Here is a 16,379-nt window from a genome sequence, read left to right on the forward strand (position 1 = left end):
AACAAAACAAAAAACGAGGACAACACATTTCCTGCATCATAAGGTGTTGTGGAGATTAAGTCATGCTAAAGAGGTTTGTACAGTGCTCATTGCCCATAAGCGTTCCCTAAACATTAGCTACTTTGCTATTATGTTTGTTTTTCAGGACTTCCAGCCACTAGAAGTTATGAGTACAAGTACGGCCAGTATGACGACGCTTTTTTTCACCTTCCTTAAAGCTGAGTCACATGTTAATATTAACAGGTAAGTTATACCAGCAGCGCATGAACATTTGTAAGTTTCTCCCCATAGTAACGTATTTAGCGTCTGCTCATTGAGGATCTAACTTTGACCCTAAATTGGACACTTCCACTGTTTACTTAAACATGGATTTGAATCTTGCCATTGTTTTTAGAATCTCTGAGAGCTCCCTCTTAGTATTATATATTTATAATCACAGAGAGAATTAAAATACTGACAAAATGAAGCAGGAAACCTAAGTCTGTATAAGTCTTCCCTGTGGCAGATCTGTGGCTGCAGGCCCAGCTGCAGTTTGGGTACAGGCTGCAGAGCACCTGGGAGCACTGTGCCTCCACTGCACAGAGGTAGGTGGCTGAGTCTTCCACTTGGGAGGCTGTGATGTGTAGGGTACTATAGAGTTCCTTAGAATTCAGTGTGGAGTTCAATCTTCCATTCTGCTTCATCCCTGAAGTCAGGAAAAACAGATTGATGAGGCCGCCCCCAGGATTCTGCTGGAACCACTGCACAACGGTCACTGTGGCAGAAAAATTGCACCTCAGAGTAGAGCTGGTTCCCTCCTGGAGGCTCAGGGCTGAAGGACTCTGCTCCACATTCACCCCTCGCACCCCTGCTTGGAAAGAGAAAACAAACACAAATGGTGTCACTGGGGAGTCATTGATGCAATTTATAAATCTATAAAATATCCCAAGGAACACCCATAAAGATGTAGGACCCTCTAGGAGCTCTGTGTCAGCTCTCCCTCACCTCCCTCCCACTGTCAGCTGTAGAATACACCCCAGCCCCCCATCTGGGACGGCCCCAACTCACAGCAAACGTGGACCCAAAGAAGCCCCAGCAGAGCTCCCCAGTGTCTTTTCATGACCCCTTGCCCACTTGCTAAGTTGCCTTCACCCTTGATCTGGAGGGTGTCAGGTCTAGAGTCCAGACAAATTCTGTTCTTACAGTCAGTATGTTCCACCAGAATCACTGAGCACCAATCACACACACACCTGAGCTATGTCATTTCGCTTCTTAACAAGAAACCCCACCCATGAGAGCCCAGCCCAGGCTGAGTGTGTAATGTCTCTGGGGTGTGTGGATGTGGTGGGGCAGGGGAAGCAGTAAAGGGACATATCCAACATTCCTAGTTTTTTTTTGAGAACTGTTTTAGGAAGGAGAGTTTGAAAGTTTGAATGTAGAATAAGAAAAGTGAGAGAACATCTCAGAGGGAAACAGGGCATCACCTGGGTCAACACGGCCTGGAAGATCATGGTTTCAGGGACCCTGCTTTCTAAACAAGAACCAAGATGTAGTTGGACAGAGAATTTGAGAATTTATTTATATGGAATGTCTAACAAACGAATACTGTTTCATGTTACGTATCACTTTGTTAATCTCCTTTGTCAGAAAAGTAAATACAAATAAAAGAAATTAGACTAGTTTTGTAAACCTAGAAAAGATAGATGCATATTTATATGTGAACATAGCATATGTCTACAATAGGACTTTGCTTGGTAGGAAAAGAAATAGGACATGTATAGGATGTCCACCGTGATCTCCTTCCCACCTCCTCTCTTCTCCCATCCAACATGTTCCCCCACATCCTGCACACCCACATGGCTGATTCTGTTCTGTGAACATGAGCTGAAGGCTACATTTTGCAGTTCAAGCAAAATGTTTCTCCTTTTCCTCTCAGTCTTGTCTTACACCTCTCCCTTTTATCCTCTCTTTACTTGTATTCCTTATTTCCCTCATTTTGTTGTCTTTTTCCTCAGAGGAGATATAGGAGAAGAAATGTCATCAGGATTATTGGAGTAATTTCTAAGTCTGTGGGGTAGAAGTTCATTTTAAGAAATTTTGCTCATAAAAATTCCATAAAAAGGAAATAGATCATATAGACATATTCTACTGGAGCCCCCAGCCCCATTTGGCTCTAACAGATTTCTATTCTCAACTTCACTCCAGTAATCACCTGTGTCATATTATCATAGCCCAGGCCCTCCTCAGCCTGATCCAGTGACAGATTTATGAGGATTTGAGCTCCCTCTTTTTGAGCTTATGTTAAAATGGAAGAGCTGAGTAAATGACAGCAACATTCAGTAAACATTATCCCTGTATGCTTAGGGATTTCTTTTTATCACATTTTCCTCAGTCCCTTTCTCTAACTGTTAACCTTCATCTCCCCATTCAGTTTGTCAAGTATTCACACACAGATGGGATTATCTTAGACCTTAAAAATTTTCTTCATTTAGAGTGAGGCCTAGGTTTCCCCTAATGGATTAAAACCACTGCTGTAGACTATCTCAGTACTCTTCTGTCTGGTCACAGGTCACATGGCAATCCCCACAGAAACAGTCCTTGCCACTCTCCTATTTGAAGTGATTCTCTGAGCAAGTTCCAGTCTCTGGGCTGTTGGGGACATCGTGTTTTTCTCATGAAGTGTCCTTTCCCCATGAATCTTGACACTTTGAGGATTAAGTAAAGACCATGTCAGCACAAGAGCTAAGCAGTTTAGTCCCCTCTGCCCTACTTATCTTTATAGAACATGAGATCTTACTGAAAATGCCCCAGGCTGATTCCTTGAGTCACTGAAAGCCACACATTCACCAGAAGTTTGTGTTCAGCTCCCCCTGCAGTCCCAGGCACTGTGTCACTCAGAGCACAGAAGTACTTGGCCGAGTCACTCCAATCGGCTGAGGGTTTCCTCAGGTGGAAGGAGGTTTCGCTCTTCTTAAATTCAGCCTCAAAACTTTTGATGCCTGAAACGAGGCTGTTTCCAGACGTGTACTTCAGGAGAAGCTGGAGTCCTCGGTTGGGATATTGCACGTACCAGAAGAGATTTGGTGGAACAGAAGACGAATACTTGCAACTCAGCTCCAGACGGGCTCCTTCAGAGACAGTGATGTGGACGTCAGGCTGGGTCACTGACTGGGCTCCGGTTCCCCCTGAAACATCAATGCTGAGTCAGTGAGACCAGGACAGACTTACCTATTAAGAGACGGTACCATACTTCTAGGGAAAAAGAGGATGGAACAAAATTTGCTCACTCAGGACAAAAAGTATCATCAGCACTGGCACGGAAACCAAGCTCATGGCTGAGCAGTGAAGAAGTTGTGTGATCCTTTTTGAAGGTCTTCCCTGAGCAGGAAGGAATATGGCTGAGGAAACAGCACCCTTGGAACAAGGAAGAATGGTTATGGTTGGTGCTCTGGAATCTTGCCTAAGCATGTTCCAGAGATATTTGGAAGAGTCTCTTCCTTGACAAATCTGGGTGTTTTCTGACTTCCAAACTCTCCTCGTATGTCACTGTCTGCATGAGCTCCAGCTGGACGCCTCAAGCAGCTCCGGGAAGGAGGAGCTGAGGGAATGATGCAGGTCTTGAGCTATAATTCTAGATTGTGCAACATCGCCCTCTGGAGGCCAAACAGAAGTAGCTCTTCTCATAAGCCTTGCCGTACCCTTTCTGTTTTAGGCATCATTAGGAAGGGACTCAAAAATCAAGGATAGAACTACCATATGATCCAGCTATTCCACTGTTGGATATTTATCCAAGGAACTTGAAAACACCAATTTGCAAAGGTACATGCACCCCTGTGTTCATTGCAGCGTTATTCACAATAGCCAAGACTTGGAAGCAACCTAAGTGCCCATCAAGGGACAAATGGATAAAGAAGATGTGGTATATATACACAATGGAATACTACTCCGCCATAAGAAACGATGAAATCCAGTCATTTGTGACAACATGGATGGACATTGAGGGTATAATGCAAAGTGAAATAAGTCAGAGGGAGAAGGCCAAATACCGTATGATTTCCTTCATTAAGTAGTAGATAATAACAACAATAAACAAACACATAGGGACAGAGATTGGATTGGTGGTTACCAGAGGGGAAGGGGGGAGGGAGGAGGGTGAAAGGGATAATTCGGTACATGTGTGTGGTGATGGGTTGTAATTAGTATTTTGGTGGAGAACATGATGTAGTCCATGCAGAAATAGAAGTACAATGATGTACACCTGAAATTTTTACAATGTTATAAACCAATGTTACCGCAATAAACAAAAAAAAAAAAAAAAGAAAGGAACAGGCTGGGCAAACCTCTCACATGAGGTAACTCAGGAGTGTTCCTCCCTTTCAGCTGAAACCATGTATGGTCATAATCCCCACAGATGCACAATTTTTCTTGTCCTTATGATTTCAGAGGTGTGATGTGATTTGTGGGTGTTTTGACATTCCGTTTTTCCCTAATAAGTGAGTGTGTGACCCTCTATGGTCCATACTGTTCATTCCAGGTATGGAGACATATAAGAAGAGAGAAACTAAGAGACTTCACAGAAAAATTGAATGGACGAGGACAGTAGTCTTCTGAGTCATTGCCCACAACAGATTACACAGAAGCATCAGAATAATCCTTAGGGCGGGGGAATCAGGTCAACTGACCTAGGCTCAGTTTTGGGTATGGAGCTGCTGGCAAGTGGAAATTGAACATCAAGATGATTAAAACAAAAAAATTACTTAGCTGTTGCTAAAAGAAGAGAAAAAGAAAGAAAGAAAAAGTCCAGTCACTCCCCTATAACATCTCACAAGATCATCAATTCAAAAAGGTAAGGCCATTCTAGCAGAATATATAATCAAGAACTGGGAGTTTTAGGCAAATAAACGTTAAAAAAAAATAAAAAAAGAAGAATGTGGGTTTTCTCGGTAGATAAGTGATTAAAAGAATATAAAATATTAAAAAAACAATAAAAGTATATTTTTTTTCAAAGAAGTAAAAATAAAGGTGATTAGAAACTACAGAGGGGAAAATGTAGAAGAAAGGGTTGTTATAAATATGAAATTATTATTTTTTTTATTGATGTTTTAATGGTTTCTAACATTGTGAAATTTTGGGTTGTACATTTTTGTTTGTCCATCACCCCATATATGACTCCCTTCACCCCTTGTGCCCACCTCCCACCCCCACTGCCCAGGTAACCACAGTCTAGTTTTCTCTGTCCATGTGTTGGTTTATATTCCACATATGAGTGAGATCATACAGTGTTTGTCTTTCTCTTTCTGGTTTATTTCACTTAACATAATACGCTCCAGGCCCATCCATGTTGTTGAAAATGGGACGATTTTGTCTTTTTTTATGGCTGAGTAGTATTCCATTGTATAAAATATGAAATTATTTTAAGTAAATTAGGGAATTTAGGAAAATAAAAACCAACTGATGATGCTGGGAATTTTTTTTGGCTATGACAATGGCTTTTGAGATAGGAAATGTTCCCTCCACATTTCCTGGTGTGGAGTGAACAAAATAACAAAATATCCAGTCATAATAATATAATGACATTTATTGTCTCTTAATTTATAAACCAATATCTAGACAAAAAAAAGAATAAAAATATTGACAATTGAAGGAACATAAAGGTACAACGTGGGGACAGTGTGTGGGGACAGGGGAGGGAAAGAGCAGGAAGGGCTGAGTAGGAGCATCAGCAGCTCCGTCTTACACAGAGGAGAATGAGCACTGACTGCCGCGATGGGCCAGCAGGTACAGGTAGATGCTTCTTGTTTAAAACTCAAAAGTAAATAGTAGTATGACCATCAAGTATAGTATAAATGAGCTGCAAAGTCTGCTTTCACTGTGGAGAATGAATGGATATTACCTAAATTCAGACAATGAGGAGTGTTCCTGTTTTTCATCATTTCGACCAAGGCTGAGGACAATATGGATAAGTTCCTATAAAATCTAAATTGATAAGCTAGACATGTCTGACAAGACTTGGTGAGAATGATAAATTGGTCCTGAAACCCTGAGACCTTCATCTGCCTCTAGCCTGTGAGAGAAGTCAAGAGATGCAGAGAGGAAGAGAGAATTCTTTGAAAAATATTCATAGACAGGGCTCCGTGGCATTTGCTCTGCCTTCCTCCTGGGAAAGATTGTTCCCCTCCTTCAGGTTAAGTTGGGGTAGCACCAAGAATCTCTCAGAAAGCTGGGAAGTACTTGCCAGAAGGTGAGACTGAGAAATATTTCTCCTCAGCTGAATGTTCCTGCAGTGCAGAAACTTTGCAGGAGAGGCCTGTCCTGCCCTGCCCTGCAAACAGAAGAGAGCAGAAGACAGTTCCTGGGAGAATCTGATATGTGTCCCCTGGAGTCTGGGGGGACAGAGACTATGTGACTCTTGCTTGGAAAAATCAGCAGGAAGAGGCCTGGTGAGACCACCTCTGTTGGCAAAGTGAGGAGAGAGCAGCAGGGAGCCCTAGCCTCACTTGGTTTGCTGGGGAAAGAACCCTGCAGAGGGAAGCCAGGCTAGAGCAGCTGGATGCTTGCTCCCACAGAGAGCCCTTCAATCTGTAGTCTTGGCAGTGCGAGGTGAAAAACCTATGTAGTCAGTCTGCTATCTTTGATCAGAAAAAGTATACTTCTTTTTCTTATTTAATAATAAGCTGGTTTATAACATGGGCTAGACTCAATGGCCGAAAAGCAGAACATATCTTAATTTTCTCCATCACTGCCTGTCCAGTTTTCCTCTCATTCCCTGTCCAATTTTCTTCTCACTCCCTTGTTTAATATCTCAGTAGGTCTCAAAGCTTTTACAGTCAATTTCAAGTAACAAAACAGTCTAATTTCCATGTATTAAAAGCCTCATCCTATTTTTTTCTTTGCTTGCTATTCCCTTTATTTTTTTCCAACTTTATTGAGATATTATGGACATATATGTAAATTTACCTTAAACTTGTACAACTTGATGATTTAATGCACATATATATTGTGAAATGATTACCACCATAAGTTTAGTTAACACCTCCATCCTTCCACATAATTACTGTTTTTTTGTGGAGATAACTTTTAAGATCTGCTTTATTAATAACTAACTCGTATAATATAGTATTTTTAATTATGGTCATCCTCATGTACATTAGATCCCCAGACCTTATGCATCTTATAGCTGGATGTTTGCACCCTTTGACCAACGTCTTCCCATTTCTCACCCAGCCCTACCCTCAGCCACTGGCAACAACCATTCTACTCTCTACTTTGAGTTCAGCTTTTTTAGATTCTACATATAAATAAAACATACAGTATTTGTCTTTCTCTGTCTGAATTATTTCATTTAGCACAATGCCCTCAAGGTCCATCCATATTGTTATAAAAGGCAAGATTTTCTTCTTTTTCATGGCTGAGTAATATTCCATTGAATAAATGGAACACTTCATTTTCTTTATCCATTCATCTGTCAGTGGACACTTAGGTTCTTCCCCATGTCTTGGCTATTGTGAATAATTCCATGCAATGAACATGGGAGTGCAGGCATCTGTTCGAGATACTGATCTCATTTCCTTCAGATATAAACCCAGAAGTGAGATTGCTGGATCATATGGTAATTCGATTTTTAATTTTTTGAGAACTCTTCAGAAGATTTTATATAGTGGCTATACCAATTTATATTCCCATCAACAGAGTACAAGTGTTCCCTTTTCCCCATAGCTTCACCAACACTTGTTATCGCTTGTCTTTTGACATTCTAACAGATATGAATTGACATCTCATTGTAGTTTTGATTTGCATTTCCCTGATAATTAGTGATTTTGAGCATCTTTTCATGTATATGTTGGCCATTTGTATATCTTCTTTGGAAAAGTGCCTATTCAGATTCTCTGCCCATTTTTTAATCTGATTGGGTTTTTTTTTTCCTATTGAGTTGTATGAGTTGCTTGTAAATTTTAGGTATTAACCCTTTACTGGATATGTAGTTTGCAAATATTTTCTCCCATTCAATAGGTTGCCTTTTCATTCTGCTGATGATTTCCTTTGCTGTGCAGAAGCTTTTTAGTTTGAAGTAGTCCTATTTGTTTATTTTTGCTTTTATTGCCTTTGTTTTTGGTGTCAGATCCAAAAAATCAGCACCGAGACCGATTTCAAGGATCTACCTATTTTATTTCCTTCTAGAAGTTTTATAGTTTCAAGTATTACATTCAATCTTTAATCTATTGTGAATTGATTTTTGTGTATGTTGTAAGATACAGGTCCAGTTTCATTCTTTTACATGTGGCTGTCCAGTTTTCCCAACACCATTTATTGAAAAGACTATACTTTCCCCATTGAGTATTCTTGGCTCCCTCGTGAAATATAGTTGATTGTATATGTGAGAGTTTATTTCTTGGCTCTCAATTCTGTTCAGTTGGTCTATGTGTCTATTTTTATGCCAATGCCATACTATTTTGATTAGTATAGCTTTGAAATATATTTTGAAATAAGAAATGGTGGTGTCTCCAACTTTGTTCTTCTTCAAGATTGCTTTTGCTATTTGGGTCTTTTGTGTTTCCATACAAACTTTAGAATTTTTTTTCCATTTCTGTGAAAAATAACATCAGAATTTAGATGGAGATTACACTGAATCTGTAGATGGCTTTGGGTAATATGGACATTTTAACAATGTTAATTCTGCTAATCCATGAACATGATATACCTTTCCATTTATTTGTCTTTCTTATTTTTTTCATCAATGTCGTGTAATTTTCAATGTAGTGATCTTTCACTTTCTTTATTAAATTTATTCCTAATTATTTTAATATTTTCGATACAATTGTAAATGAGATGATTTCTTTATTTCTTTTCAGATAGTTCATTGTTAGTGTATAGAAACACAAATGATTTATGTATGTTTATTTCATATCTTGCAACTTTACTGAGTTTGTTTATTAGTTCTAAGAGTTTTTTGGTGGAGTCTTTAGAATTTTCTATATAAAAGATCATATCATCTGCAAAGAGACACAATTTTACTTCTGCCTTTCAAATTTGGATGTCTTTTATATCTTTTTCTTTCTTGATTGTTCTGGCTTGAATTCCCAGTACTACTATAATTAGGAGTGGTGAGAGTGAGCACGCTTGTCTTCTTCCTGATCCTAGAGGAAAAGCTTTCAACCATTCACAGTTGAGTATGATATTAGCTGCGGGTTTGTCATGTATAGCCTTCATTATGTTGAGGTATGTTCCTCCTATACTTAATTTGTTGAGAGTTTTTATCATGAAAGGATGTTGTATTTTGTCAAATGCTTTTGCTGCAAATATTGAGATAATCATATGATTTTTACCTTTCAGTCTATTAATGTGGTGTATCACATTGATTGATTTGTGCATGTTGAACCATCCTTGCATCCAAGGGATAATTTCCACTTGATCATGGTGTATGATCCTTTTAATGTGTTGTTGAATTCAGTTTGCTGGTATTTTGTTGAGAATTTTTGCATCTATATTCATCAAGGATATCCTTCTGTAGTTTTCATTCCTTGTAGTGTCCTTATCTGACTTTGGTATCAGGGTCATACTGGCCTCATAAAATAAGTTTGAGAATGTTCTCTCCCCAAAACCCCAGGTTTTTGGATGAGTCTTAGAAGGATTGTTGTTAATTCTTATTTAAATGTTATGTAATTCACCAGTCAAATTATCTGGCCCTGGGCTTTTTTCTGTTGGGAGATTTTTTATTATAGTTTCTATTTCCTTACTCATTGTAGGTTTGTTCAGATCTTCTATTTCTTCATGATTCAGTCTTGGTAAGCTGCGTGTTTCTAAGAATTTGTCCATTTCTTCTAGGTTATCATTCTTCTGCTTGGTTGAGTCTGCTGTTGAAGCTCTGGGTTGAATTCTTCAGTTCACTCATTGTATTCCTCAACTCTAGGATTTCTGTTTTTTTTTTTTTTTAATGGTTTCTACTTATTTGTTGAACTTCTCATTTTGTTCATGTATTTTTTTCTTAATTTCATTTAGTTGTCTATCTGTCTATCTGTGTTTTCTTGTGAATTTCTTTAAGAAGATCATCTGAATACTTTGTCAGACCATTCATAGATCTCCTTTAGGGTTAGTTATTGGAGTTTTATTAGTTTCCTTTGGTGACTGTTATTCATGATCCCTTATTATTCATGATCCTTGTGTCCTTGCATTGATGTCTGCACATTTAAAGAAGCAGCAATCTCTTCTAGGCTTTATAGACTGGCTTCGGCAGTCGAATTCACCAATGAGAGATTCTGGATGGGCCATCTGGTGGAGTGAGTGAGAGCTGGCTTACTGCTGGAGAGGATCAAAAGCCTGGGTCCACAGTGGTCAGCCTGGCACTGGGCCCAGTCAGGACACTGGGTTTGCAGGTGCCAATTGGAAGCTTGGGGACACAGGAGCTGCCCGGGGCCATGAGAGCTGGCTGGTGCTTGGGTGAGCTGGAAGTCTAGGTTCATGGGATCCCACTGGAGCCTGGTGCCACAGGAGATAGCCAGCACCAATGTGGGCCAGGAGTCTGTTTTCAGGAGTCGGGGGCAACAGGAGCCAGCTGGGGTCACAGGAGCTGGCAGATGCTGGTGTTGATCAAGGCTTTTGGTTCACAGGGGGCCTCTGGGAACCTGGAGCCAAGAAAGCTGCCTGGAGCACTGGGAGCTGCCTAGTGTCACTGGAGTTGGTAGGTACCAAGGCAAGCCAGGGGGTCTTGGTTTACAGGACCCCACTGGGAACCTGGTGCCATAGGAGCTACCTAGGGCTGCAGGAAGTGCCTGAGGCCACTGGAGCTGGCAGATGCAAGAGTGAGGAGGGGAGGCCTAGGTTAGCAGGAGGCCTCAGGGAACTACCAAGGGCTGTGAGGGTCCACTTGCTGCTGGGGCAGGCCAGCCCTGAGGTCCACAGTGAAGTCAGGTACTCACTTCACTCTCATCCCACAGGGAAGGTGGCTCATTCCGCAATGGGCTGCCTGGGCTTGGGGGAAGGTTGATGAGGGTAATGTGAATCAATCTTTCCTTACCTCCTCGATGCATATTTTCTTATTTCTGTGCTTCACCCAGGTACTGTAATCCCTCACCTGTAATCCTTGGCTCTTGTGAGGGCCCTTGTGAAGGCAGATAATTGTTCCAATATATGTTTCTGTGGGAGATGAGTGGTAGAAATTCTTATGCCACCATTTTGATGATGTCACTGCAAGCCTCATCTTGTCTAAATCAAAACCTTAATAATTCATTCAGTTAAAAGCTTCTATCCTTCCCACACATTTAAACATACGCAAATGATGAATGCTCTATAGCCAGGCTTTACCTTCCAGGCAAGAAAGATAAACTTCTAAAAAAAATTTAGTAAAATGTAAAAGGAAGTCAAATTACCGTGGAATGGTTGTTAGTAGTTTCAGAGCAATCACTTCCACATGCTGGTATTTAGAGCTTTCAGGAAAATAGTTGCCTCTTTACTCAATTGCTTTCAGGCAAAGCCTGCCTGCTTATAAGCTCTTGCCACCTACGTGGATCTCCAATTAGATTTTTTTAATTACTTCGTTCTTAAATAATAAAGTAAGCCAGGGATGAGCAGAAATTTAGAGAAAGACTGCAATATGAATGATGAACACCAAGATAAACAAATTCAAAATGACCCTAAAAAAACAGAGATAATTCAGCAAACAGAAAAAAACAACTTTACAAAAATTCTAATTAACAGTCTCAAAGAAATATAACTAAACAACCAGATCATATTGGAACAGGAGAATAATTGCCTCTAGGAAGAAATGGAATTTGACAGAATAAATTATACTGCGGAATTTGAAAAGAGATTGATATTAAGATAAAAAGTAGAGGGAAAAGAGGCAACTAGAAACTCCATGAAAAAGGGAAAGCTGTACAAGAAAGAATATGTAATTATAGAAGAGTGTTCATGTGTGTTTATAGCTTAATACCTACCCTATTATTGATTTTCAACTTTAGGAATCAACTCATCCAGAAGATGTAATCTAACCCTCAAAAGACAATCAGCAACATTTTCCAAAGTATTGGATTACCGGGTCTTTGATTCTTATTTCACACATGGTCAATTTATTACTTATATATAATTAATTTTCTCATATTTTATGGAACAATTCCAAAAATGTATACAACAAAATGCACATTATGGTTATCTAAGGATGTTGAGATATGGAGACATTTTTATTTCTCTTTCCATTTAATTTATCATTGTTTTATAGATTTTCTACAGTGACTATTGTAGTACTCTGTTACCTTGGTGACTCTTGATGAATCATAGCCTTGTATAGTCCCCTCCGCATGAATCTGGGCTGGTCCCATGATTCACATAGCCAATAGAATGCAGAAGAACGATGCTGTACCAGTCCTGAGCTTAAGCTTAAGAACGTAGTTCTCCTTTTGCACATTTAGGAGCTGCCATGTATAAAATTCAACTACCATATTGGAGACACCACATGCAGAGACACATGGAAAGGTCAACAATATTCTATATTTTTAAAATCACACACACACGTGCACACACACACACACACACACTTGTGTGTGTCAGCACATGCTAGTCTGGGCATACATCACAATAAGGCAGGGTATGTGCCTGTTATGTGCTCAGTGCAGTGGTGAGAGCTAAGCCAGAGCCCTACTCTAAAGAGTACTTGATAAACACTTCTGCTTCTGATCACTACAATGGAAGTCTTATCACTAAATAAGAACAGGGCTGTGCACCTTGATAAACTGTTGACTGCTGGAAACACAGATGAACACTCATCCTGGTCTCTGTAATTATACAAAGCTCTGAACATTTTGTAATCATTCATTCTTACAGGCTATCTTCAGCCTAGAGGCAGAGAGTTATCCATCCATCCCTGGGAACCCAGAGACACCAATAATTTCATGAGCCACCATTTATCTACTTGAAACTTGAAAGCCTCGCCCTGGGGATCATTTGGCAAAAAAGTCATGTGATCTTTATACAGAGAAACAGCGGATCAATTTGTGGAGTTTTTGTTCAAGATAAGACCAAGAGTTTTATCTCTCCCAAAATTTCTTATATTTGTTTAGGTCTTCTTCAATTTGTGAAGAATGTGAACACACAAGATATTATGTCATCCTTCAAATAGCTTTGTAGGGTTGGCAGATCAGGTTTAACAGCTTCTTTATCAGAAATGATAATGCAGGACACTGTTAACATTTGTCTTATAAGTGCTGTTTAAGTGCACGACCTATGGTGTGATATTATTTTAACCTCATAGTAATGCTGTAAGATAGTACTATGATCCCCATTTTACAGAGAGAGTATTGAAGCTCAGATCCCATACCTATTTAACAAAGGTCAAACTCTTAAGGGTAACGGATCTCAAATTCAAACCCAGAAATGCCTGGCTCCAAAGCTTATTCTTTTTCCATTCTGTTCTGCTATCCAAGGGCCCATAGCGAAGATGAAATACAACTAGAATTAGAATTTACTGCTTCTAATTTCATTGCTCTTTCTATCATCCCTCAGTGGTTTTCGTCCAAAGTGCTCAACACGCAGATTACTGTTTATAAAACTAGAACTTAAAATTAAACCTAATTGTGTTGTTTCCTCATAGTGAGTGAGTCCTTGAAAGAACATGGGCTGTACTCCTAGTTCCCCCATCTTCAAGACAGGGCTCTTTTCCTCTGGACTACAACCAAGACATCATCCAACAGAGATACCATGAACAAGGGTGGGATGAAACTTCAATGGGGATAGATAACATTTTGAACATTTACCCAGGCCAATGTTCCACCTATAATTTCCTTTAGGTGGAAATTCCTTTAGATAGAGTAGTCTAATATCTTCCTTAGATAAACACACATGCCTCTCGGATATGGGTATTTATTTTCATAAGTAGATAGAAACATTACAGAGATTCCCCTCTACCCCACCCTCTCAATTCTCAAGTCAGGAGTGTGGCTGGACCCTCCACCGCTGGTTTGGGCAGAGGCTCCAAGGACTTAGGGATCACTGTGAACTTGCTACACAGATGAGGGTGTCTGAATCTCCAGGCTTCAAATCTGTGATGTGCAGGGAGGTTTATATCTTGTCTTTGTTCAAATGCTGTAAATCTCCTTTCCTCATTTTCTCCATTTGAGAATCTTGCAATCAGAAACCCTAGGCTTTTTCCAAGATACTATCTGCACCCCATGAAGTACTGGAAACAGCGGTCTTCTTAAGTGCAGTTGAGAGAAGAGCTGGCTCTGTCCTGAACATTCAGTGACTCAGCACTCTGCTCCACCTTCAGCAGGCTCCTCATCCCTGTTTAGAAAGACATCAGCCAAAGGAGATGAGTTTATGGGCTCTAATGCTCCATGATTATTTCTTTTTCTGTAATACTACTCCCCACCCAAACCAAGGATGAGCTGGATGGAAACACTCTCCCATCCCATGGTCTAGCCCTATCAGTCTCAATAGAAAAGATCATAGATTATTGCTTTCCCAGTTTCCAAAATCAAAGACAACCTCCCATCAAATAGTATTAATAATAACAATAACACCCTCATAGTCCTGATGAAGCCACAGGAGCACTAGCAAGATTCCCAGGAACCTCGTCATTATCCCTGTCTCCCTTGGACCCCGGAAGGACCCAACTCTGAAAAGTAATAATGACCCAGAACCTCTGTTCCTTCAGATGCTGCAAAAATAGTCTATCATACCAATCAGAAACAAAAACCTCCTCCATCCCCTCCTCTACCGTCATCTGCATTCTCCTTCCCGTACAATCCACAACAGGGAAATGGAACAAAAGAAAAGAGAAAGAGGGACAACAGAGAGAGAGAGTGAGAGGTCTAAACCCCAAGGAGACCTGGAAACCATCTTGCAGGTGCTTAAAATGGCCAAAGAAATACTCAAAATTTGTATGACAATGAAAAATCATCGGCCACTTGGGCTAAATTTTTCAAAAGCTGAGAAACACGTTGTTCACATTGACTGTGTGCAGTGTTCATGTAAGTGTGTGTAGTGTGTGTGTGCATGTGTGTACACACATGATGAGGGGCACCAGCGAGCTAAGAAACAGTAGCATAAATACCAAGATTGCCTCCTTTTGAATAATTGAGCAGCTCAGGGACAATGGTGATGTGAAGACATTGCACTATAAGCCTTTTTATAGTTTTTGAATTTTAGATCATGTAAGTGGAATACCTATTTAAGAAATAAATAAGATCAAAAATTATTTAAATAGTAAAAGGATACATGGATTTGCTAATACCCTCTGAAAATAAAATAAGTATTTTAGAAAGCACTACTTTTCAGCTTCCCCCTGGGCTGTGGTGCCCACCCCATGGGGGGATACTGCACAGGTGCAGCCCCGTCTGTCTCACTGTGTGTTACTCACGATGCAGTAGTACACGGCAGAGTCTCTCAGGGCAGCCCAGGGAAGACTCAGGGTGCTGGACTTCCTGTCTGCAGGGATGAACAGAGATGCCTCTTCATTTGTCACGTTTGTCTTAAATCCTTGAATAACAAATTGTGGTCCCTTGTTGGGGAACTGTCGGTACCAGAAGATGTACTCATTTGTAGCAATGTTGCTGTGGTTACAGGGTATGTTCACCTCTTGTCCTTCATATGCGTCAGTGAAGAGAGGCTGGGTGGTTTTAGCAAGGCTCAAAGTACCTGTGGGAGTAAAAACACAAAACTAGTCTGATCCTAAAACCAAGGTGAATGGAAGGTCCAACTCAGCTCCCTCCAGTTTCTCTCTCACAGTCAAATCCACCCCACACCCTACTTCCCCACCATATACAGACACATACAATTTACTTCTTATTTATGTTTTGGGACAAAATTTTTTAAATATTTATTCCAAGGAATCCCAGGAGCACATGTCCGGAGGGGGCAGGTCTAATTTCTCCCTCCTGTAGATGGATCTGGGGCTCAGTAACCCAGAACATCTTTATTGCCCTGAGAGACTCCTCACATAAGGCACATAACCGCCTGGAGAAAATTGGTCCCCAAAGCCAGCCTTCAACATCTTGGATAAAGGGCAACGGTATCAGGCAAGGTTGCAGACCCCTGTCCAGACCCAGATTCCATTCTTCTTAATCCCCAAATAACTCACTTAAGATCAGGAGCACAGTCAGTCTTGTTACCTGCCTCATGTTCTAGGTGTAAAACAGGACCCAGGGTCTAGGCTCTGTTTCTGAGTCTGAGCCTGGACCAGGATACTAACCAGGGAAGAGACACAGCAGCACCTGCCAGAGCCCACACTAGCAGCTCTCACCAGGGGCTGCCCCCAGGAGCCAGCCAATAACAGCGCGGCGACACTTGAGAATGGGCTTCCTCTCAAGGTTCAACTGAGCACTCAGGAAGAATAGGAGATAAAAACTTTCAGCACAACAGTGTAGTAGCCTTGATTTCTTTTTAGATCTTTGCCAAGCTCTAGCCCCTTATAG

General features: G+C 40.5%; 2 gene segments (V, D, J or C); both read right to left on the reverse strand.

Annotated features, from left to right (window-relative positions):
* Positions 1 to 2,772: 2,772 nt before the first annotated feature.
* LOC131405510 (T cell receptor alpha variable 8-4-like) lies at positions 2,773 to 3,509 on the reverse strand. The segment is given in 2 exon segments: positions 2,773 to 3,164; positions 3,267 to 3,509. Coding segments are annotated over 2 exon segments (573 nt in total).
* Positions 3,510 to 15,307: 11,798 nt separating this feature from the next.
* Positions 15,308 to 16,131, reverse strand: LOC131405511 (T cell receptor alpha variable 4-like). The segment is given in 2 exon segments: positions 15,308 to 15,603; positions 16,046 to 16,131. Coding segments are annotated over 2 exon segments (336 nt in total).
* Between the last annotated feature and the right edge of the window lie 248 nt (positions 16,132 to 16,379).

The sequence above is a fragment of the Diceros bicornis genome, chromosome 5, assembly GCF_020826845.1.
Source record: "Diceros bicornis minor isolate mBicDic1 chromosome 5, mDicBic1.mat.cur, whole genome shotgun sequence".
Taxonomy (NCBI): domain Eukaryota; kingdom Metazoa; phylum Chordata; class Mammalia; order Perissodactyla; family Rhinocerotidae; genus Diceros; species Diceros bicornis.